Source organism: Marmota flaviventris, chromosome 20, assembly GCF_047511675.1.
Source record: "Marmota flaviventris isolate mMarFla1 chromosome 20, mMarFla1.hap1, whole genome shotgun sequence".
Lineage (NCBI taxonomy): Eukaryota > Metazoa > Chordata > Mammalia > Rodentia > Sciuridae > Marmota > Marmota flaviventris.
In genome coordinates this window covers 16869722-16894108 of record NC_092517.1, presented here as the reverse complement: position 1 = coordinate 16894108, position 24387 = coordinate 16869722, and the positions used below count along the sequence as shown (strand labels likewise).

Below are 24387 nucleotides of genomic sequence, written 5' to 3'. Positions count from 1 at the left end.
TCCTCTCTCGTGTGCTGTTTCTTCTGAAGATGATTCAAAACTCACGTCTGGTTGCCGAGTGCTCGTGGGAGACTGGCCTCCAGCCTCGGGTGGATAGAGTCGGGGGAGCGTGGTTAGGATAGGAGTCAGACTGTCTGAGGCCTCAGAGTCCACTCTGTTCCTGCACATCCTCCCCCCTCCCCCGCTGGGAAGCTCTTCCTTCCTAGGGCACCGCCTGACCCGCTCTCCTCTTCTGTTTCAGGATGCCATTCGAAGTCACAGCGAATCAGGTACTTTCCCTAGTCACTTACAGACAGTAATGGCTTCTTCTCTCTATGCTGTGTATCTCTGTGGCTGACCCCGTGTGGACTCTGTTTGTCTTGTCTATTAAGCCTCGCCCTCAGCCCCGTCCAGCAGCCCCAACAACCTGAGCCCCACAGGCTGGTCCCAGCCCAAGACCCCGGTGCCGGCACAGAGAGAGCGGGCTCCAGGATCTGGGACCCAGGAGAAAAACAAGATTGTGAGTATGGCGGCGGCTCCTCCTGGCGCTGAGGGTTCCACAGTGGAAACAGCTGAATGTCAGATGCGCTTGGCCTGGCTTTGGGGTGGGACCCTGGGGAAGCCTCGTTAAGGACAGCATGGGTGGGTGTGACGTGCTGGGCACACTTGCCTCAGACTGCTTCCCGGTCTGCTTCCACTCAAGTGGCCTTTTCCCTTATGGAGTTGTGTCTCTCTAAAACACAGCGACGGGCCAGGGGTGCTGGCACCTGCAATCCCAGCCGCTCTGGAGGCTGAGGCAGGAGGATGGCGGCCTGTCAAGTTAGCAAGGCCCTGTCTTCAAATAAAAACGCGCTGCAGAGGCCACTGGGTTCCCTCCCAGCAGCACCAGAAAAAGGAGGCGGGAGGAGGGCCGCTCCTTTGTTTGGTTTTGTCATTGTCAACAGAATTGTCATTCCGTGGAGTGACTGACGGTCTCCACTTGTTGCAGAGGCCACGGGGACAGAGAGATTCAAGCTATTACTGGGAAATCGAAGCCAGCGAGGTCATGCTCTCCACCCGCATTGGGTCGGGCTCCTTTGGAACCGTTTATAAGGGCAAGTGGCACGGTGAGTCTGGGGCCTCCTTGTCAGGGGGCTCTGTTGGGAGTCGAGTTTCATTCTGAGCGCGGAAGGCACTGGGGTCCCCTCGCCGAGCAGCACCCTGCACGGGTACTCAGTCACACCTGCAGGTGGAACATGGTATCAGCTGTGGGATCTCAGGCCGAGCTGGTGGACGCGTGCTCTTCAGTTGCTGTGCTCGGGATCATTAGGGGCCGAGCCCTGGGGTCCAAAGCCAGGGGCTTTTCCGCTGAGCGGGCACCTGCCCCCGTGGGGGATGTGGCTTCTAGAAACTTGAAGCTGGAGCGGACCTGAGGGGTCTCGCCTGCAAGAAAACTGAGGCACAGGGAGGGAGGGGGTCAAACAGTTGGGCGGAGGACCTCCCTGGTAGCTTCCTGTCAGCTATGGAGAGCACAGACACGGGTCTTGACTCTGAGTGGGAGTCTTAGAGTGTGTCACTTGGAAGAAAGGGACTCTGTTAGTTTCTGTAGCTACGGCGTGACCCACTTTACATGTCTGTTAGGATGGGAGCAGTGTTTTCATGAAAATGTTACGTGGCCCCCCAAAACACAACATCACCCCTCGAACGCAGCATCACCCCCAGTGCCTGGCTATCTCTGTACTTTTTGGTAGAGAGGTGGCAAGAACCATCTCTGGTTCTCTGAAGCCTTGTTCTCACTAATATGGGGGTTTCTGGCTCCTCAGGGGCACAAAAGTAAACACTGGTAAGCTGCATGCAAGATGTTTCCTTGGAAAACTGTCTCTAATACGCCGGTGGCTGCCCCCAGGGCCACAGACTTTGGGACTCTTAGGAAGGAAGTTTCGATTCATGAGTAAATGCTAGTGAGTTTTAAACTAAAGAGACAGACTCTCGTTACCGTTAATATCAGCTCCGGGACGGCTTCTCCTAGCTCCCGCCACCTAATGAGGTGGCGAGGTTTACAGAAGAGACTACCGAGAGAGGGACAGCACGCCAGGGAGTGAGCTTTTATTGGGGAACAAAAAGTTCCAGGGAAAATCCCATCCAATGAAGGTTAAGGGGGGCAGCATCCCAAGGCCAAGGACGACGATTGGGTCCTCAGGGCAGTGGCCAGGCACACCTCTGCATGGACAAGCTCTCGTCCTGGGAAAGGGTGGGGCAGGCTCAGACCCAGCTGTGTTTAAGCCCCTCTCACCCAGCCAGGGAGGGGACTCAAATCACATTCGAGGGCGGCCTCCCACAGGCTTATAAGCTTTTTTTGTCTTGGTACCTGGGATTGAACCCGGGGCACTCGACCACTGAGCCCCCTCCCGATTTTATTTAGAGACAGGGCCTCACCACTGCTGAGGCTGGCTGTATACTCTGGATCCTTCCTGTCTTGGCCTCCCAAGCTGCTGGGATTAGAGGCTTGGCCACCCCTCCCATCAGAGAGAGTGATTTGCATGAGTGTCATAGCAGTAGGCCACCATCAATGAAGACAAAAGAATGAGCTGTTAGGGAAACCTCAATTTCTAGACTGGGGGCTCTGTGTGTGTCCGTCCCAATATTAGTTTATAGTGGTGTCTTATTGAGTGTCATGAGGGTAGCAGCTGTTCCGATGATTTTCAATCCAAAAGTTTGGCGCTCAGTGGGGCAGGTAGATAGACAGGGAGCTGCCTGTCTGTGGAAGGGACAGGCCCAGGCTTGGAGCCCCGGGGTGAGCCAGGATCTGCCTGGGCAGCTTCTGAGGCTGTCAACTAGGACAGCAGGGAATAACGGGAGCCCCTGGGGGGACATCGATAGAGCTGGTCTCACACACCCGAGGTGAGCATCCGCTCCAGGGCTGCTTAACGTGCGCAGAGCCTGGGGTTTGTGATCAAGTCACTAACAGAAGGATGATGACACCCTCTTTTTCAAGAGCGAGACGTGTCTGTGGTAAGAGCAAACAGTGGCCGGGTATTTAAACCGTGTAGATCCAGCAGGGATAAGGCTCTTCCTCGTGCGGCTGATGACTGTGGTGTCAGTATCTGATGTGAAGTGGGACAACACCCAGAAAGCTGTCTTGTTCGTCCAGATGCTCCTCAGTTTAGGACGGAGTCCTTCCTGTAGCCATTGCAGGTTGACAATATCAAAGGCCAGAAACAGTGGAATGCACCCTGGACTGTGGCACATCTGTCCCCTCGTCTGTGGCTGATGGTGCCTGTGTCACCTGAGGACCGTGCTGTTGGCCCAGGAAGGAAAGTCTAGGGGCAGTTTCTGATAAATCTGTGTTGCCTTTGCACATTCCCAGTACAAAAATCCCAAGTGGAACATTCTCAGGCCACCTGCATGTCACTCGCCTTTGCTGTTAAGGCACAAAAAGAATTTGTGGCATGTGCTCAGTGCTTCCTGACCTGCCTGGCATGGAAGGACACCAGCCATCTACCTTGAGCTATGTGAGACTCACGACAATTAATAAGTACTGGATTTTATTTTATTTTTTTCTGTTTACATTTTTTTTATTAGTTGCTGAAGACAACATATCATACATTTGATTCATATAGGGTATGAATTCTCACTTTTCCCCATGTACAGATTGCAGGATCACATTGTTTATACATACAGCAATCCTAGTGTCAGGTGTATTCTGCCGCCCTCCCTATTGTCTACCCATTCTACTGTGACATTTTTTTTCTTCCCTTCTCCCTGACACCATCATATATATATAGTGAACCCATGAGGGTCTCCTTCCATCTTCTGTGCAACTCCCCTTCTCCCTTCCTTTCCCTTCCTCCTCTTTTCCTTGTTTCGTGGTAGTCTTCCTACTGTTTTGAGTCACCTCCCTTATATCAAAGAAGGCATTTGTTTTTTAGGGATTAGCTAACTTCACTTAGCACAAGAATTAAAATCAAGAATCAACAAATGGGACATATTCAAACTAAAAAGTGTTTTCTCAGCAAGAAAAATAATAAGTGAGGTAAATAGGGAGCCTACATCCTGGGAACGAATTTTTACCCCTCACGCTTCAGGTAGAGCGCTAGTCTCCAGAGTATACAAAGAACTCAAAAAGTTAAAGAACAAAAAAAAAAACAAGTAACCCAATCAACAAATGGGCCAAAGATCTGAACAGACACTTCACAGAGGGGGATATACGATCAATCAACTAGTACACAAAAAAATGCTCACCATCTCTAGCAGTCAGAGAAATGCAAATTAAAACCACTCTACTATCTCACTCCAGTAAGAAAGGCAGCCATTATGAAGTCAATAACAAGTGCTGGCGAGGATGTGGGGGAAAGGTACACTTGTACATTGCTGGTGGGACTGCAAACTGGGGCAGCCAATTTGGAGGGCAGTATGGAGATTCCTTGGAAAGCTGGGAATGGAACCACCATTTGACCCAGCTATTCCCCTTCTCGAACTATCCCCCAAAGTACTGTGTTTTAAATGTGGCAAGACTGCCAGCCAGGAGGGCAGGGATGGCACACTGCTGTTGTCCAGGAACCCTAGGCTGAGTTGGGAGGCCACCTGGTGGTTTTTATGTGCTGCTGAGGATCGAACCCAGGTCCTGCCTGTGCTGAGCCCTAGTTCTATTCAGGGGTCTCAGGCTGCGGGCTGTGTCCTGAATTCCATGCTAGAAACTAAAGTCCATGGGCAGCTGTTAGCTTATCACGTGCCTGGGCACTTACAGTTCCATTTTAGAATTTCTTTTTAAAAATTAATAGATCCTAACCAACACCTAAAAACAAATTTTGCATCTTAATACAGTACTATGTACACATGTGTCCTCAAACTTGTACCCTTCCCTTTCTTCATATGGGGAAGCCACACCCCAGCTCTGTAAGTGGGAAGGAGTGGAGGGAGGCAGCGGCTGCAGCAGGTGCAAAGCCAGCTGCTCAGTCCCCCAGGAGACCCGGAGGCTCCCTACTGAGTGAAGGTGAGACGATAGGAGTGGGTCCTGCAGGTGTTGAGGCCTGCACGTGCTGCCCCATCTTCCTCCCTACTCTCTGGTGCCTCCATTCTCTGAGCTTCTACCTGTTCCTTTGTTCATGCACTGAGCCCTGGCCCTGGCCCAAGACTTCAGATACTGTTTGGGTGGAATGGAGTCTGGGGTTGCAGCAGCTCTGACCGCCTTTGCCTGAAGAACCTGCTGGGAGCTCACGACCGGAGCACCCCTGCCAGCTCTTGGCAGTCCCCACGTGAACCAAGTCCTGTGCTCTGGGGTGGTGCCCTCCAGCGGCAGTGCTTGGATTATTCACACTTAAATGGGGTGGCTCTGCCCCACGTACACAGGGATTGTGACTAAAGTGATGGGACAAAGGAAAGAGGCGCTTGGAAGGAATAAGTCCCGTTCATTTTCCCAAAGCAGTCCAGAGCGGGCGCCACTGGACGGAGCTCCGTGAGGACTGGGGCAGGGCCTGCACCACCAAACCACAGGGTCTCTGCAGGCTCTGCTCTGAGGAGCCTGAGCCACCTGGGCTCAGTTCCCCTCTCCCGATCTTGCCTCCCCTCCTCTGTCCGGCCAAGTCCTCTGCCACTTACCTGGGTCATCGCAGCCGACTGTCCCTTGCACATGCCCAGCACCCGCCGTTGTACTGTCGTAAGGACCTCGCCCATGAGGCTTCCCGACCCACATATTTCCTGGGTAGAAGGCGGCCCCTGAGTCTGTGTCTCCACCCAAGGGCAGCAGCGCCTTCCCAGGCTGCCCCGGACAGCGAGGCCCAGGAACCGGGTCACCTGGGGCTCCCAGGGATGGTCTGGCATCTGTTGTAAACCCCCTGTTCAGCGGAGGCTGCAGGGATGGTCCTTGCCCTTCGAAGGAACCAGGTTGTCCTGGCTGACTCTTCAAATTATATCTACAGAAATTGCTTTACAGTGGGCACTAACCCCGTGGTTGCTGACCGCTGAGGTGGCGCCCTTATGATCCTCTCCCTCAGCTGCCTGTGCTGCTCGAGGGCCGGCTGCGCCTCCCACCTGGCCCAAGAGCACGGGCAGCGCGGCTCCCAGAGAAAGCAGGACTGACATCTGCAGCTGTAGGGACACTGGCTTCAGTCAGCGTCACCCATAGTCAGAGCAGCATGAGCAGGAAGGGACTTTCCTGGTGCCTAGACCGCTGCTGCTCTGCAAATGCAGAAAGTATTCACGGAGGATTGAAGAGGACCTGGGTGCTCACAGTGTCAGGGTGTGGGAGGCACGCAGTGTTGAGGAGGGTCAGTTTTTTTTTAGAGAGAAAGAGGATGTGAGAGGAATGAGTAAGAAGAGAATGTGAGAGAGAGAGAGACAAAGAACGAGAGTGTGAGACAGCAAGAGTTGGAGAGCGAGACACTGAGTGTGTGAGAAAGAGTGAATGAGAGATCGAGACAGAGTGTGAGAACGAAGAGAAAGTGAGAGTGTGTGCAAGAGAGGACGAGTGCACGTGAGTGAGCGCGTGCGAACATAAGAGAACGAAGAGTGAAGAGAGTGTATGAGACAGAGTCAGAGTGTGTGTGTGACGGTGAGAATGGGAGAGTATGAGAGACAGAACGAGAGAGATCAAGACAGTGTGAGAACGAGAGAGTACTCGAGTGTAAGAGAGCAAGAGACAGAGTGAGAAAAGGAGAAAGATCGAAACTGGAGGAGAGACAACGAGAGTGAGCAAAGAGCGAGAAGGTGACAGAATTTTTACTATTTAGTTCTCGGCGGACACAGCATCGTTGTTTGTGGTGCTGAGGATCGAACCTGGGCCCCGCCATGCCAGGCGCTTGAGCCACACCCCCAGCCCCCTTTAACACCTTTTTTCAGGGACTGTGTCTAGAGGGGTGCAGGCGTGTCCCACCTCTGTAGAGGGGATTCTTTCAGTGAGTGACTATCTTCCTCAACCTAAAGTGACCCCACTTAACCGGGTGCTAACTCTACACTGACTTGCAGGAGACGTTGCAGTGAAGATCCTGAAGGTTGTGGACCCAACCCCAGAGCAGTTCCAGGCCTTCAGAAACGAGGTGGCTGTCCTGCGGTGAGTCTGGCCCTGGCCCTGCACCTCCTCCTTCTGGAAGGTGGACACTTGTCGAGGCCCACTGTTCTTGGTGGCCCAGCTGTTTCTGGGTTTCTGTTTGAGGTGGGGAGAACCCTGTGTGTTGCCAAGTTGCTTTACCGTGGGTTTCGAAGACAAGGGGGTCCTCCCCTCCCCCATGGAAAGTTGGGAGTGCGCTGGTCACAAGGTCCTGTTGACGGGGCCAGCTCTGAGCTCACCAGGGCTCCTGCTGCGTTGCTGGCCCGAGGCCTTGTGGGAAAGCAGAGCTCTCCTTCCCCCAGCAAAACGCGACACGTCAACATCCTGCTCTTCATGGGATACATGACAAAGGACAACCTGGCCATCGTGACCCAGTGGTGTGAGGGCAGCAGCCTCTACAAACATCTGCATGTCCAGGAGACCAAGTTCCAAATGTTCCAGCTGATCGACATCGCCCGGCAGACGGCGCAGGGGATGGAGTGAGTAGCTAGGTCCTGTCGCTTGGCACCATAAGACAAGTCTGGGGGTGCCCAAGGCCAGGGAGCAGGAGAGGGGGTGGAGCTCCTCGCCGGCTCCGGTGCTGGCCCATGCTCTAGTGTAGGTCCACAAAATCACCCTCTGCAGTGTCGCCGGCAGGGGTACAGTGTGGTCTCTGGTGTGTGCAGGACTCCATTTCTGCTTTAGTCCCACCACCGTCGCTCACATCAGAAGGGCTGAAGCTTAGGGAAGTAACAGCATGTTTGTGCTGTGGTCCCCCCTCCTGGTGACACAGACCCGGTGAACAGGGCTAGTCCCACGGGTAAGGGGTGGCTTTTCTTCGAGGCAGGAGTTGGGGACGGCGTTCTCCCGCACTCCAGAAGCTGCTTTTAACACTTCCTCTCCCCTCACAGCTACTTGCACGCCAAGAACATCATCCACAGAGACATGAAGTCCAACAGTATCCTTTGGGGGCTGAAGCTAGCAAACAGAACCAAGGGGGCTCTGTCACGATAGCTTTCTGGAGGGCATTTGGTTGAGAAGGAAAGTTATACGGCACACAGTGGGACTAGCAGGTCCCCATTACACCGTGCGGTGCTGAGAAGGTTCCTTATTCCCCTTAAACTTCCACTTGGAGAACACTCGGGCTTTGGTCTTATTTCTAGTTTGTAGCTGTTTGGATCCAGACCCAAAGTTGCTAAATTCCCAAAATTACCAAGTCATAATTATTAAGTCATCTCTTTGGAGCTCACTGTTGGAAACAGCCCCTCCTCTTAAGACTTGTAATAAGGCTCTGCCCCTCTAGCTTCTTGGCCAGCAGAAGGGTCCTGGAGATTTATCAGGGGACGTGCTCCCATACGGCGGCTAAGAGGCTGATGGTTTTTCAATCAATGAATGGTGGGTGTTTGTAGCCATCATGGGACACCAAGGCTTTGGCTCTGGATCCTGAGCACCAGCAGCTCCCTAGGCCAGCTGCGGCTGCCCGGTGGCTGTTTTGCTGAGAGAGCATTTAAGCCTCACGAAGGGATCTGCTAGCCACGCCCACTCAGACATAATTCAGAGTCACCAGGCCATGTCCAGCCCCCTAGGGAAGCTCCAGAAGGCAGCCTTGGTCTTGGGTCGCAAGGTGCCTACCTTACACAGAAGGCTCACAAGGCCAGGGAGCCAGCACCCCAGTGTGAGGATGAGCTTGGAGACACACTTGAGGATCTGGCACATTTGTTGCACGGGTGGCTTTGGCCAGGGAGGTGGCGAGGTGACCCTGTTACAAGGAACTCTGGGGAGAATTAACTTAACCGCCCTTTGGGAGCTAGCGTCCTTAACAAGCATTGAGACATATTTCTCCACGAAGGCTTAACAGTGAAAATTGGAGATTTTGGTTTGGCGACAGTGAAGTCCCGCTGGAGTGGCTCTCAGCAGGTGGAGCAGCCCACGGGCTCCGTGCTGTGGATGGTGAGGAATCTGGGGGGGACCGGATCGGCAAGCTGCGTCCCCTGCGGGTTCCTGTGTTGGCCAGTCCCTGGGGGAAGGGCCCCTAGAAGCTGAGGGAGGGACAGCCAGGCCCCTTGATGACTGCCGACCCGCCCTCGCAGGCCCCGGAGGTGATCCGGATGCAGGACAACAACCCCTTCAGCTTCCAGTCCGACGTCTACTCCTACGGCATCGTCCTGTACGAGCTGATGACCGGGGAGCTGCCCTACTCCCACATCAACAACCGGGATCAGGTGACGTCCGCGGGCACTTGGTGGGAGCCCGGGCCCAGTGGCGGTGGTCTGGCCGCTCACTCCTGTCTTCCCTCCTCAGATCATCTTCATGGTGGGCCGAGGCTATGCCTCCCCTGACCTCAGCAAGCTCTACAAGAACTGCCCCAAGGCCATGAAGAGGCTGGTGGCCGACTGTGTGAAGAAAGTGAAGGAGGAGAGGCCTCTCTTTCCCCAGGTGAGACCACCCCGGGTGGGGGAAGGGACTAGAGGTGCGGGAAGGCAGTGTTTGGAACCCCACCTGAGGACCCGCCTTGACCTCGTTTCAGATCCTGTCTTCCATCGAGCTGCTCCAACACTCCCTCCCCAAAATCAACCGGAGCGCTTCTGAGCCATCCCTGCACCGGGCAGCACATACCGAGGATATCAACGCCTGCACGCTGACCACGTCCCCCAGGCTGCCTGTCTTCTAGTGGACTTTGCACCTGCGCTCGGCCCCGGGAGGAAGGGAAGGCAGCGGCAGCACCTTCCTGGCCCTTGCTCCGGGGGCAGAGCGTTGTTTTCTGAGAAGCTGCTGCTAAGGACCTCCTAAGACGCACAGGCCTTAACTTCACGTTGCCTTCTTTTCTACCCTTTCTGGCCCGTCCTCCTCCGTCTCCAGCATGCACAGGGGATGCTGACGGCCCTGCAAGAGCCGAGTACCTTTAGGGCAAAAAGAAGTGGATGTCAAGGTCGTGAGCGGACTGGCCCCCGCTGTGGGGACATGGGGTTTGGAAACCAGCTTCTTTTGAGAGACAGCGGTGCAGCGCCAACAGTTTTGCACATAATTCACCGAACAACCCAGGACTGCGGAGATGCGCCTGCTCTATCTAGTACCACGGGACTTGCCTGTCACAGCCCGAGATGTCCAGTGCACACGGTGGCTTTCCAGGCATGGTGCTCCGCCCTCCTGTCCTGGTCCTTGGGAGCAGCCTCCCGTCATGCTGAATTCGTCTTCCAGGGGCGGCCCCTATGGGGCGGGCCGCAGGGCCAGCCCCGTCTCTAGTCACATAATTGTGGATGCAAGGAAGCCAGGAATACAGGTTTTCTTGATTTGGGTTTTAATTTTGTTTTTATTGCGCCTGACAAGATACAGTTATGATGATTCCTCGATTATGTTATTTTAATAAAATAAATTAAATTTAGGTTTAATGGCTGTTAACCCTTTCCTTCTAAAGCTGGGAATGGAACTCTGCTCCTCAGGCCCTTGACTGAGAGCTGACTATGAAAATCAAGCATTCTCAACTCGGGTAACTACCCATACTGTAGGGACACATTTTATAAAATCTCTCTACAGCATTTTACAAAAATAGATTAAAAAAAAATTCAGGTTTAGAACAAGCTTGTTCTAACTTGCGAGGTCACACGCATTCTTTAGTTAAAAAGAAACTGAGCAGGAACTCTGGCCTCCTTCTCTAAAGCGCTACTGGGCCAGAAACTAGCTCCCGTGTGGACAAGCCAGCCCTTCGAGGTAGGACAGGGCGGCCCAACACTTCACCTGTCAGCTGCACGAGTGGGACACTGAGGAGACTCACGAGGACTGATGGCCCCTCAACAGCAGCTCGCTGTTTACACACACTGGGGACCCCGCGGAGGAAGCCTTTGGTAAGAAAATTCAATGTGCTCCGGGGCCAGCTGCGAGTTTACTGTTTCTAAGGAGAACAATCGAGAGCGGAGCCAGGTTTCCTCTAAAGCAAACCGCCCAGCAGCCAGCTGGTCCCGAGGGGCGGGAGGTGCAGCTCAGATACCAACTATAAAAATAGTGATGGCGTGTACTTATTAGGTTACTTTATATGCTTCACTCGTCCCAGGGCTGTCATAGGGAGAGTGGAGGAGACCAAGGGTGAGCACAGCCTGGCTCACGCCCTGGCTCAGCAACGCCCAAGATGCAGGGACAACCACTGACCCTAGGGTTCTGAGGATTCCACTCCAGAAAGGTGCATGAAGAGGTCCCCAAGCTCTGTCATGTCAACATCTTCAGTGCTGGGGACCTGCCGGGTTTCTCGGTTTTCGATGAAATCCCACAGTCGCACCGAGTTAAAGAACTGCAAGAGACCAACGGGGCGCCTGGTTACACTAGGGCCACAGGAAGGCCGCGAGCCCCCGCCCCCTCTTCATGGCTGCCAAAGCTGATCGATTTTGGGGGTGGGGACAGCCACCGGGGCCGGCCCAGTCCTTACCCTCACTGTGCCTTCAGAGCTGAGCTGTTTCCGGGGTTTCTCTGGCTCTGCCAGCCGCCCGTCTGGGTACGCGTGGCGGTAAAGGCATTTGCTTCCAAACGGGCAGGTCCCCTTGCCTTGCTCGAAGTATTTACAAGCTTTTTTCCTGAAAAACAGAAAACTGAATGAATCAAGAGGAAGAATGACCAAGCAGGAGAATGCACGGCGCAGGTGGGCTGACCTCTACCGTGATGCCAGAGGTCATTTCACATTTTATAGGTGGGGACACTGGGGCTGGAGAGGTTCAGTGACTTGCTAAAGGTCATAAGGAGCCAGGATTCCACGTTCCCAGCTGGACAACAGCCCACTGTCGCAGGGCCTTTGAGAACTTACACATGCCAGGGGGATGGCGGGAGGGGTGCTGCTGCTGGGCAAGTCACCTGCAGGTGCCCTGAACGCACCTCAAGTGCCAAGGGCTAAAGCTGGGGCACGTCCATCTGCTCAAATCTTCGAAGCACGTTTCCCTCCCTCCCGCAGCACCGTGTCGAGGTGACCACGGGTCAGGGCCAGGGAAAGCAGTGCATTTTAGCAGACGCCTAAATCACAGGCCTCCCTCCTTCCCGCTCTCCTCAGCAGTTCCCGCAGGTGTGAAGCTCATGGGCCATGGGGGGCAGCCTAGGCACAGCGTCCTTCTCTGAATTCTGTGCACAGCCCCTGCGTTAAGAACCCTGCTCCTGAGGACACTCGCTCTAATGAGATTGGGCACCTCCAATCACAAATGACCCTGGAATGCTGAGGAAGGAGGAGGTGCAGAGACAGCCCAGGGTGACACAGGGCAGGTGACAGGAGGGACCTCGTGGATCGGACATCAGAGGTGAAGTCCAGACTTTTCAGCAGCTCCCCGAGAGCAGGTGGGGCCCTCTAGGTCACTAGAGGCTCCGTCTGGGCTGCCAGGCAGCAAAGCTGAGGTGTCCCAGGACGCTGGCTCCAGTAAGCTCACCTACACTGTCCCCTCTGTGTCCCGCTGCCTCCCACACAGCACTATTTTTCTTGGTCATCAAGACCCAAAACTTAAGAGTCCACTTATTGTCAGCTCTCACGTCCAGCTGCACTTATGTTCACAAAGCACCCCCCAAACACTAGTCCTGCCAGTCCCCACAATGTCCAGGGCGGGGGGCCCCACTTTTGCCGTGTGCCTGCCAATCCCGTCTCTCCCCACCCCCGACTGTCCACCCCTTTACAGAACCTCAGAGGAGCTTCCTCCAACAGCAAGGGCCCTCCCACCACCACCACCTAGAACACTAGGGGCACGCTGGACTCTCTAGACGTCAGTCCATCTTTGTCCCTGCAGGTCCCACCACATCTGTCTACACATCTACTCCAACTCCAGGGACAATTCCCACTGCCCCCAGGTGCAAACTCTGTAGCTTTATCCCACCCCCCGCCCCCCAATCCAGGCTCGGGGTTCCTGTGTAGCCTCCCTTGCACCTCACATAGACCCGTTTGGGCCTGGGCCACTCATGAAGAATCTGTCACCAGAAAACCTGTATCATAATCGTGCTTTTGCGGTTTGCCGTGACATTATCTTGCCCATATTCTACACTCCCCCAGGGGTGCTTGGCTGGACAGCCCCGGGGGGTAAATGTTGTGAAATGTGTCACACCTGGGAACAATCCCAGGTCCCAACAGCAACAATTTTCAGATGACTCCAGCAGAGCTCCGCTGCCCCCTTGTGGACACACAATGGGGCGACAAGAGGAAAATGTGGGAAGGGAAAACCGGGAAGGAACCATTTTTAAATGTAAACCCTTCAACCTTTGGTGTGGCCAAGTAAACTGACCAGACCTTCCTGCTGGCGACTATAAACAAGCACCTCAGAAAGATGAAGAAACACAGGAAGGCTCTCCGGGGAGCGAAATGGCCATGGGGAGGCCCGGGACAGTGCCACTCAGGCAGCTAGAACTCTGGGAAACCCAGTTTGTCTGGCTTCAAGAACCAAAAGTCCAGTGGCTGAAGACACCAGCCACTGGACGGGAGGACGTGCTCCCACAGAAGGGCCTCAGGAGAAGCACGAACCGGCTGGGGCTCAACTGCCCAAAGCTGGCTTATCAGCACTTGGACCCTGCAAACAGAGGCTCAAGGCAGATGACGATGCAGATGGAACTGAGATCTCCATGGCTGCTGTTTCCCAGACGAGCCCAACAGATCCAAGCTGTGACGTAACATGTACAACACCAAGGACCCAAGAACCACCAGAGACCAACCTCCAAATGACAACGATTTCAAAGCAGCCATAACGTCTAAAAAGAACAGAGCCTATGGCACAACATCCAAAGGGCAGTCACATGGGATTAGAGCACCAGAAGGAAAACAGCGTAGGACCCAGGCACCAGGGCACACGCCTGTCATCCCATCTCAGGAGGCGGAGGCAGGAGGATCGCGAGTTCAAAGACAGCCTCAACAATTTAGGCTGTAAGCCAATCAGCAGGACCCCAGATCCCGTCTCTAAACAAAATATATAACAGGGCTGGGGATGTGGTTGGTGCTTCAGTGTCCCTTGGTTCACTCCCTGTACAAGGGAAGGTGTGGGGTGGGGGAATGGGAAGAAATGGTCAAAATTTCCCCACTTTGGTGAATGACAGCTTCAAAAATACCAACCAGTACAGCAGGAAGAAAACCACTCTTGATAAAGTGAAAACCTTGAAAGCAACTGAGGACCAGGAGAGGGACAGTAACTTGAGAAAATGACAAGGGTATCCCCAACTTCTCAGAAACCAGAGGTGCTGCAATACATCTACAATGCACTGAGAAAATTCAACCTACTGTGTGAGGAGACAAAGGCAGAGAGACCAATTAGACCAACATATTGCATAAAAATATCCTTGAAGAATGGAGGAGAAAAAAGCCAGGCATTTGGCCAACACCTGTAATGTCAGTGACTCAAGGCCAGCCTCATCAACACCATCCCCAAAATAAAAGGGGGCTGAGGATGTAGCTCAGTGGTAGTGCGCCCCTGGGTTTAGCCCCCAGTACCAAAAAAAAAAAAAAAAAAAAGCCATTTATTATTATTTTTTAAGTATTTATCATAAACAGCAACAAAATGTTAGAAGCGATTCTTGAGGCTAAAGGAAAACAGAAGGAACTCGGTCACCCCTCAGTGGCCACAGAACAGGTTCCAGGATTTCCCTTACCTCTGCACAACCTGCGACACATATTAAGTCATCCAGGTTATTTAAAATGTAAATGCTATGCAAACTGCTGACACACTGAATGATAATGACGGGGAGGGTGGGGACGCCCCTCGTATTCACTGCAGATGAGACTGCTGTGTGTGCTGCTGGGGTGGGACCCGGGGCCGCATGGAGTAAGGCAAGGGGCTTTCCCCTGAGCCACCTCCCAGACAGTTTCTTTTTCCTGAATATTTCCAATCCAGTTGGTTGAATCTACAGGCAGACTCAGAGGGCTGACTGTGCGTGTCAAAGGAAAGAGCTTCAGGATCGCAGAAATACAAAGACATCTCCTTTCAAAAAGCAGTTTTTTTAAAGTACACCCGTGAACAGAATGCACGACGTTTTGCATTTTACCTAGAGTTCAAAGGCAGTGACGAGGCGCATGGGGCTGTGGGAATGTTAATTCTGACTGAAAAGAGTCACCACAATCCCTAGAAGAAAACATTCCAAAAAACAGGCGGAGCTGGCATTAGGGGCACCCGGCCATGGGTTCCATGCCCAGCTGAAAAAAAAGGGCTGGTGGGTATGAGCTTGGAGACCATGTTCAGGGGCTGGGGACAGAGCTCAGGTGGCACAGCACTTTCTCGCGTGCACAAGGCCCTGGGTTCACTGCCCAGCAGCAGCGCAAAAACAACAAAACTATATTTAAATGTGATTCTAAAAACTATTCAGAACTGTCAAAATTGGTAAACGGCACATGTGTCCATCAACAGGAGAATGGGTGAGCCGTGGTGGACAGCTGCTTTCTGTGGCTCTGACAGGTGCCATGGTAGTAGCTGAAGGGTGGCCCCCAAAAGACAGTCCAAAGGCTAAGCCCTGGGACCCAAGTGTGACCTGCTTTGGACGATGGTCTTTGCAGATGTAACTAATGAGCCCAGAGTACCAGATGGGCCCTAAACCGACCTGCTATCCTTGCAGGAGGCAGAGGGTGGAGACAGAGGAAGACACTCAGACAAGGTGGTGCTTCACAGCCAAGCGACACCAGGGACACCAGGGACTGCGAGTATTCACCAGCAGCCAGGGCAGGTGCAGACTCTCCCCAGGGGCTCCAGAAAGTAGCCAGCCCTGCCCACACCTGGGTTTCAGGTTCCCAGGCTCCAGAATTGTGAGAAAATATCTGTCTGTGGTTTGGAGACACCTGGTGTGTGGACAATGGCTACAGCAGCCCTGGGAATTCATGTGCACAGTTCAGCTAAACAACAGTCTTCCTAACAGAGGGCCCAATGCTCAGTCATCCTAACCAAAGCACAGATGTCACTGTGACCTGTGTGGCCCACACACACACAGCAAGCCTGTGGTGACAGGGCACCAAGCGGCAGGCAGCAGCGCCTTTCTGGGTGGCAAACCCACAACATCACAGGGACAGGGCACACTGGTGAGCAAGGATGGAAGCGCAGGAGCAAATGAAAAGCGCTCGTGCTGGAACTCACTCTCCCACCCCCCACTCCAACCCACCAGCAAGTCCCCAGAAAAACCCAGTCTGGGCCTCCTTGCCACGTCCACTCCTCTGCCCAGGTGCGGGCTGCAGCCATCGCCCCCTGGGTTATGCGCACTAAGCTGTCCTGCTCTCCCCATTTCCACCTCTGCCTCCTCGTACGATATATTCTCCGATCAGCCACAGGTATCACTCCAGGGTATGACCAGACGTCACTCTTGTGATCAGACCCCAGGGGCTTTCCACCTGCTCAGGGACCTATAAAGCCCTATCATCTGCCCCTACTTACCTACCAGCCAGCCAGGCTCCTGCCTCAGGGCCTGCAGGGACCATTCCCTCCATCCAGAAGTTTCCTCTCATGGGCTCCGAGTGCTCCAAGGGTCTCCCGCCCTGAGACCAGGCCCTCCGCACTTCCCACCCCTGACTACCAGCCTTGTTTGCTCCTGATTATATTATGCACGAGGCTAGGCTTTCTGTCTACTGTCTCTGGTGCTCATCCAGCCTGTGACACGACCCAACGACAGCTCTTTGTTGAATAAACAGTTGACCTCAGCTCCAGAGACCAGGGTTCTTAGTGTGTGTTGCTCAGCTTCAAAACTAAGACCTCCCCATACCTCACTCCTCTCTGCACCCCATAACTTTAGGAAGGTCTGAAAGCCAGGCCAGAGGTCAACACTGCGGCTGGGCAGCACCAGGTCCCATCTCCACTAGAAGCACTTACCCCATTCCCTGTTTGAAAGCTTCAATTAACTCGTTCTTTTTATTCTGATCTTCTACCCAATACACGCTTGGAATCACGAACTCTGATATCACACGGCACTCCGGACAAGACCTGAAATAAAAATCAGGTTAGGGCCACACTGTCCACGCTCCAGCTCCACTTGCTTAGACTCGTGCCCCAGAGGCTCCCTTCCTTCACCAAAACTCCCAACAGGGGCACCGACAGTTACCTACAAACTTACTGTAAGAAACAGGCTCCTCACCCATAAAAAGACAACCCAATTTTGAAATGAGTAAAGGATCTGAGTATTAATCTAAAATAACTATTAACCACATTAGAAGATGCTCATTATCATTAGTTATGTGGAAATGCAAATCAAGACCACACGAAGATACCGCTTCACTCCCTCTAGGATGGCTCCAATCAGAAATAAAGACAAAACGCCAATTTGGAAAGCAGTATGGAGATTTCTTGGAAAGCTGGGAATGGAACCATCATTTGACCCAGCTATTCCCCTTCTAGGTCTATTCCCTGAAGACCTAAAAAGAGCATGCTACAGGGACACTGCTACATCGATGTTCATAGCAGCACAATTCACAATAGCAAGACTGTGGAACCAACCTAGATGCCCTTCAATAGACGAATGGATTAAAAAAATGTGGCATTTATACACAATGGAGTATTACTCTGCATTAAAAAATGACAAAATCATAGAATTTGCAGGGAAATGGATGGCATTAGAGCAGATTATGCTAAGTGAAGCTAGCCAATCCCTAAAAAACAAATGCCAAATGTCTTCTTTGATATAAGGAGAGTAAGTAAGAACAGAGTAGGGACGAAGAGCATGAGAAGATGATTAACATTAAACTGGGATGAGAGGTGGGAGGGAAAGGGAGAGAGAAGGGAAATTGCATGGAAATGGAAGGAGACCCTCAGGGTTATACAAAATTTCATACAAGAGGAAGTGAGGGGAAAGGGGAAAATAATACAAGGGGGAGAAATGAATGACAGTAGAGGGGGTAGAGAGAGAAGAGGGGAGGGGAGGGGAGGGGGGATAGTAGAGGATAGGAAAGGCAGCAGAACACAACAGACACTAGTATGGCAATATGTAAATCAGTGGATGTGTAACTGATGTGATTCTGCAATTTGTATACGGGGTAAAAATGGGAGTTCATAACCCACTTGAATCAAAGTGTGAAATATGATATATCAAGAACTATGTAATGTTTTGAACAACCAACAATAAAAAAAATTAAAAAAAAAAAAGAAAGAAAGACAAAACAAAGTGTTGGTGAGGGTGTGAGGCCATCAGAACCCTCTAAACGGCAGGCAGGAAGGTAAAATGAACAAGCAGCCATTTGGGGAAATAACCTGTGGGTTCCTTAGTTAAATGCAGAGTTTCCCTAAGACCCAGCAGCAATTCTAGGCCTGGAACACACCTAGAGAAACAAAGGCTTGTGTCCACATAAGGTTGAGAGTAACCTGTTTCTTACAGTAAATAGGTTCTTAAGTGACCGTAGGTGTACCTGTTGGGAGTCCTGTTCACACCACACACAGCTGTCACAGGAGCACCATCCCCAACAGTTGGGGAGTGGAAAGAACCCGAATGGCCATCAGCTGATGGGACCAACAATGTGCCCAGCGTTCGATGGCCTATGATTCACCCACAGAAATGCAGTGCTGATCTACACCACCATGGGGACGAGCGCTGAAGCTATGCCAAGCGAGAGAACCTATGGTTCTGTCAGAGGAAACATCCAGAATACAAACATCTGTCGAGACAGGAGCAAGGTCAGTGGCTGCCTAGGCCTGGAAGGAGAGAGGAAGGGGCGGTGACCGCAAACGGATGTGCCTGAGAAGGTGACCCGTTCTGCAGTTAGACTGTGGGGACAGCTGCACACAGCAGACCCTTTCCTCCTCCACAAAGGGGCCGAGCCACTGCGGAGCGAGACTCCAGGAAGTTACTGACCTCACCACACCTCAAGGTCCTGTCTATGCAATGCAGATGGCACTGAGGGCATGCATGGCTGCTGCAGAGGAGCCCCCACCAGTGCCAGGCAGCAGGAAACGCTCACACGTTCCACGCAGGTCCTGGGGCTCCTTTTTTTTAAAGGTTAAAAAAAAGAAAAGAGGGGCTCTGGGGCTCAATGGCAGAGCGCTGGCCTCGCATGTGTGAGGCACTGGGTTGGATCCTCAGCACCACATAAAGACAAAGAAATAAAGTCCACCTAAAACTAAAAAACAAATATTAAAAAAATAAAAAATAAAGCTCAAATAGGATACTAGGTGACTGGCTTAAAGGCAATGAGTACTGCGGTACTGGGCCCAAAAGCAGGACCAGGAGGTAGAAAGGGGCCCACGAAGTTCAACCCCTCCTCACATAGATCATCTCTGCCGTCTCCACCCCTGGTCCCCAGCGCTTGGCAGGAACTGTCACCCATCCTTTTTTTTTTTTTTTTTTTGGTACCTCAGGGGCCCCTGACCACTGAGCCCCTTCCCCAGCCCTGTTTTGTATTTTACTGAGAGACAGGGTCCCACTAAGCTGCTTAGCACTTCACGTTTGCCTAGTTTGGTTTTGAACTTGTGATTCTTCTTTCTCAACCTCCAAAGCCACTGGGATGACAGGCGTGCTCCACTGTGCCTGTCACCCACCTTTCAGAAGAAAAGGGGCTTGAACTCAGGAAGGGGAGGTGACAGCACCCAAGTGCACACAGGACCCTAGGTTACTTTGCACTAAGACATCTCCAGAGGGCAAGGGCGGGTTCAACTGGATTAGGAAGCCCAGCGGTGGGAGCGAAGGCGCGCTAGTGGGGGCGGGTGGACAGGGATGGACAGTCGGACTTACTTAATGATCGGGTTTTCAAACTGCTTGGCACACCTCCACTGCCGGATGCAGGACAGGCAGTAGGTGTGGTTGCAGTTGGAGAGAATCCCAAACCTCCTCTCCGAGGCCGACGCCTTCTCCAGGATCACCTCCATGCAGATGCTGCACACCTTGTCCTGACTGGCCTGGAAGGCAAAGGCCTTCTCCATCTCGTGTTCGAATGTCGACATGCAGATCTGCAGCAAGAGGAGGGAAACCTTCGTCTGCACCCTGGAGAGCACCAAGAGCCCAGGGGTCACTGCACCAACACCACCACAGCCCAAACAGGAAGGGCACAGAAAGTGGCTGCTGCACAGGGCCCAGCAGCCCCCGGATTCAGGACACAAAGCTGTCACTCAGACCACAAAGAAGACCTCCAGCCACCGTACTCCTGCCTCTAGATTCCCAGGGGACCCGTAAGATATGGTCAACACTAAATTAGAGCCGAGACCACAGAGACCTGGAGGTTGACAGCACCGCTGTGAGTGGCAGAACGTCTAAGGAATGGGCCTTGTCTCCCGGCTCCTCTGGACACTGCCTCCTCCACGTTGAGCCATGCCAGTACCAGGAATGCCAAGCAATGAGCTCAAGGTGTGACAACACACAGCCCACACACAGTAAGCAGCGCAACCTTCCCCAAGAGAGCGGAGAGAGAAACTGCTCAGCTCACCAAGCGCTCTGAACGCCTCCTCTGTGCTGGACTCAGAGGGCCAAGAGCAGGCCCAGGTGCAGCCCAGCCCAGCCCCACCGGGTCCCCCAGGGCTCACAGCACAGAGGCTCCCCACCCTGCAGAGGGGAGAGCCCTTCTAGAGCGCTCCCTCCAGGATCAAGGCCGCCCACTGCCCCTGAGGTACACTATCAGGACACACAGCCCGAGCTCAGTAGCCACAGAGGGCGCCTGTCTCCATCATGTGCTCCAGCACCATCTGGTCCTCGGCAGGCTTTAGTTCACTTGAAGTGGCCTGGTGTCCCCCCGTCTCTGCGATCTACCCACACACAGCCAAAGACACAGTCCACCATAGGGCTCCTCAAGGCTTCCCAACAGCACTGGGTCCCAGCCAGTGATGTGCAACCTGGGGAGGGAGGATGTCGTGCACCCTGCCCGTGTGAGGGAGCAGAAGGCACGGTGCCTCGCTCCTGAGCCAGCTCTCCCTAAACTCTGCACTGCTTTACTTTTCTGATGCCCCTGCATTTTCTCTTAATCCTAAATAATCAAAAGTGAACAAAATGACAACAGTAAAAAGAATCTGAAAACAGATGCAGACATACCAGGGACACAGTGCAGGCATTAATCTGGCAGAAAGACTGATACAGACACCAATGATCCTGTCACCTGGCTCATTTCAGATTGCTTAGCCGAGTCCATCTGAGGGTGTGACCTTACCTTCTCATGGGCTTTCCTTTGCTCAGGGTCGAAGGGGTGCAGGACTCGCAGCCTGCAGATCTCACACACGTCCCCGTGCAGGTAGACACAGGAATCCCCAAACCGGCACTCCCCGGCAGCAGCGTAGGGACACAGCGGTTCGCTGTTGTAGGAGCTGCTGGCCTCCAAGTCATCCAGGCCGCTCCTGATGGCATCGAGGTAGGAATGGGGCTTCACCTCCAGGCTCGTCTGGGGGTCACTGCAGCTGCCTAGATTACTCACCATGCTTGGGCGAGTCTTTTCTTCAGCCAGGCCAGAGAGATCTTAACACAAAACACACAGGACACACGGGTGAAAACTGGCTGCATCTTTCAGGTACGCTGCTAGCCAAATCAAACAGATCAGTGACTCCAACCTAAGGAATCCACACCTGGGAACAGACAGCAAGAAAGTAGGCCAAAAAGGAAAAATAAAGGGAATAGATTTATAGTTTAAAAAAGAAAAAAAAAAACCCAACCAGCCAGGCAAGGTGGCGCACCTATAATCCCAGTGACTCAGGAGGCTGAGGCAGGAAGGTAGCAAGTTTGAAGCCAGCATCAGCAACTTAGTGAGGCCGTCATAAAAAAAAAAAAAAAAAAAAAAAAAGCAGGGCCGGGAATGTGGCTCAGTGGTAGAGCCCCTCGTACCAAAAAGGGGGTGGAAAAAAAAGGGAAAGGAACATGGATGGCCAGACCAGACAGGAAAAGCAGCAAAACACAACATGTTATATTTATACTAAAGAGCACTAAAGGGCTAGGGTGGGGACTCAGTGGCAAAGCACGTGCCTAGCGTATGTGAGGCACTGGGTTCAATTCTCAGCACCACAAATAAATGTCCATCAACAACTAAAAAAAAAAAAAAACAACACTGAAGTGACTGTTAGAAAGTGGCATGGATCAGTTAACACTCAAATAACCCAGAATATAAAGGTCATTTAGACTGAGGTCGACAGAACACAAAGGTTCCTTCACATCCAAGTCCAGCGACACCTCGGGTCCAGAAGCCAGGGTGCAGCTGGCTCTGCTCCGCCACCTCTTCTCCTGGGAGCTTCCCAGACAACCTGCTGCCTGAGGATGGAGACCCCACCGGGGCACAATGCCAGCCCTAGAGCCCCCTCGCCTGGGCAGCACCAACCCCTAAAGACAACTTTTAGCATCTGGAACCTTCTCCCTCCCCAAGCCCGTTCCAGGGCACAGTCCACCTCCCAGACTGACACTCCACGGTTTCCAAAGGTGCGGCCCAAAGCACCACCTCTGGGTCAGGGCAGCACCCAGACCGCGCAGACCCACGTGGCAAACAGTGATCGTGTCTCCACCAGATTCACAAACGGCTCAACTCGTCCTCACCAACCAGACCACCACCCAGGAAGACGGCAGCTACAGTGACAAAAGATCACGTTTGGTTTTGCCAGGCCAAATGTGGAACTCAGCCCGGCTGTGGGCATGAGGCCAAATGTGAGATGAGATGCCAGGGCTCTGCAGCCACGTGGAGTCCATCCTCAGGACAGCTCTGGGGTCTCCCTGTGGGGACCACCTGCAGGGTATGAGGTTAGGACCGAGCCCCAAGGACCAGTGAGGCAGTTTTTTTTGAGAGGTAACAATTCTGCTCACTCACTTCGGTCTCTGAGCACCAGCGTTCTCTTCTCCCGCTTCCCAGGCTCCTGGGACTGGGTTTTCACGACAGATGTGGTGAGGTCGGCAGAAGAGCGAGGACTGTGGAAGCCTGGGGAGGGCCCAGCATGGGGGAGGGGGCCCACAGCCCCAGCAGCTACAGCCGAGGGCCTCGTGTGATCGTATCTAAACAAAACACAGGCATGTCACAGACCCGCTGCACACAGGTCCCCCGTGCTCCTGGCCCTCAACAGCTGCCTCTGCTCCACTAGCTGAAGTGGGCAATGAGACGACCTGTCCCCATGAGCCCTTCTGTTTGAGTTAGAACAGACTGAGCATTTAGTAAGGACCGCCTGGCCAGAGGCTACTTATCAACCACATGGAGAGGCCCCATGGGACCAAAACAGGGCTGCAGACCACCTACAGAGCCTGAGAGTTCCAAAGATCTACTCCATTCTCCCGCCACCTGCTCCATCAGTGTCCCTTGGAAGGAGTCTCCTAGGCCATTTGTCTGAGGCAGATGCTGGCAGGGGAGACAGGGCAGCTCCACCACCACCCACCACAGGCAGGAGCACGGAAGCTCTGCCGCAGAAGACCGGAGGAGCTCTGCAACGCAGAGCCCCTCCCTGCCTGTGACCCCGGCGACTGGGAGGCTGAGGCAGGAGGATGGCAAGCTCAAGGCCAGCATGGGCAACTTTTAATATTTAGAGCCTTCTCCCTCCCCAAGCCCTGTCCCAGAGCACAGTCCAAAAGACCTGTCTTACAATAAAATTTTAAAAGGGCTGGGGCTGTAGCCCAGCAGCAGAGCATCCCTGGATTCAATCCCTAGTAACATTAAAAAACAAAACATCAGGTTTTTAAAGCTTTCCATCCATCTATAAGCTACGAAACTTGCCCAAGTAAGACTGAGCATAAATGCTTACTGCAGGGACAAGGGTACCAAGAAAACCAGAGGCCACTTAAATATCTAACAAATATTTTTCCAATGATGGTAAATTAACATTATGAAACAAAACTACAGTGAGGAGATAAAGCAGCAACGTAGGAAAAAACTGGGGGGACATGCCTAATGGGGCAAAAAGATATAGAATCTTATTTATACTGTGACAACAACTAACACTATAGTCATAAGAATTAGGCCTAATTCTTTGAAAAATTAAAAGTAGTTTGAGTACCAAAAAGTGAGGTCTTAATTATTTGCCATTCATTCTTTTTATAGTATTGTGAAATTAATTTTAAATTTAAAATTTCCTCAACACCTATCCTCCAAATGCAGGACTGGACTCCCTGATGGGTTCCAGTCAGAGTGGCTGCGGGGTCCTTGCCTGCACCGCGGTCCGTAGGCGCAGTAGCCCTTCTGGTAGTACTTGCAGATGGTGGATGGCTTGCTGTTCGCCAAGTCATGTGAGAACAGGCACTGGCTGCCTTCCCGACACACACCGTGCATAAAGTACCTGAGGAGACAAGCACAGGACACTTTTAGAAGCACACTCTGCTGTGGGGGAGGGGTGCTGGGCCTTGTGCATGCTCCACAAGCTCCTGAGCCCAGTGCCCACTTTGTTCTGCAAGATCAGCATATTCTTTTTTTTTTTTTTTTTAATATTGTGGGGTTTTTTAAAACTTTTTTTTTTAATGTGCTGAGGATCAAACCCAGTGCCTCACGCATGCCAGGCGAGCGGCGCTACCTCTTGAGCCACATCCCCAGCCCGAGATCAGCATTTTTTTTCTTTTTAAAGAGAGAGAATTTT

At 52.8% G+C, this 24387-nt stretch overlaps 2 protein-coding genes across 4 annotated transcripts in view; one reads left to right on the top strand and one right to left on the bottom strand.

Annotated features, from left to right (window-relative positions):
- Raf1 (Raf-1 proto-oncogene, serine/threonine kinase) overlaps positions 1 to 10371 on the top strand; it is a 64537-nt gene extending 54166 nt beyond the window's left edge. For all 3 annotated transcript variants that reach the window (XM_027931826.2, XM_071605851.1, XM_027931827.3), the window contains 10 exons: positions 242 to 269; positions 372 to 499; positions 968 to 1085; positions 6922 to 7006; positions 7306 to 7482; positions 7894 to 7940; positions 8814 to 8932; positions 9073 to 9204; positions 9284 to 9418; positions 9510 to 10371. In XM_027931826.2, coding sequence (XP_027787627.1) covers positions 242 to 269; positions 372 to 499; positions 968 to 1085; positions 6922 to 7006; positions 7306 to 7482; positions 7894 to 7940; positions 8814 to 8932; positions 9073 to 9204; positions 9284 to 9418; positions 9510 to 9653 — 1113 coding nt within the window. In that variant the 3' untranslated portion in view covers positions 9654 to 10371. The remainder of the gene's footprint in view (positions 1 to 241; positions 270 to 371; positions 500 to 967; positions 1086 to 6921; positions 7007 to 7305; positions 7483 to 7893; positions 7941 to 8813; positions 8933 to 9072; positions 9205 to 9283; positions 9419 to 9509) is intronic.
- Positions 10264 to 24387, bottom strand: part of Mkrn2 (makorin ring finger protein 2) — a 30653-nt gene continuing 16529 nt past the window's right edge. Inside the window, exons 2-8 of the mRNA XM_027931828.2 lie at positions 23965 to 24093; positions 22644 to 22825; positions 21012 to 21313; positions 19610 to 19824; positions 16765 to 16875; positions 11400 to 11544; positions 10264 to 11264 (exon numbers count right to left, since the gene is read on the bottom strand). Coding sequence (XP_027787629.2) covers positions 11127 to 11264; positions 11400 to 11544; positions 16765 to 16875; positions 19610 to 19824; positions 21012 to 21313; positions 22644 to 22825; positions 23965 to 24093 — 1222 coding nt within the window. The 3' untranslated portion in view covers positions 10264 to 11126. The remainder of the gene's footprint in view (positions 11265 to 11399; positions 11545 to 16764; positions 16876 to 19609; positions 19825 to 21011; positions 21314 to 22643; positions 22826 to 23964; positions 24094 to 24387) is intronic.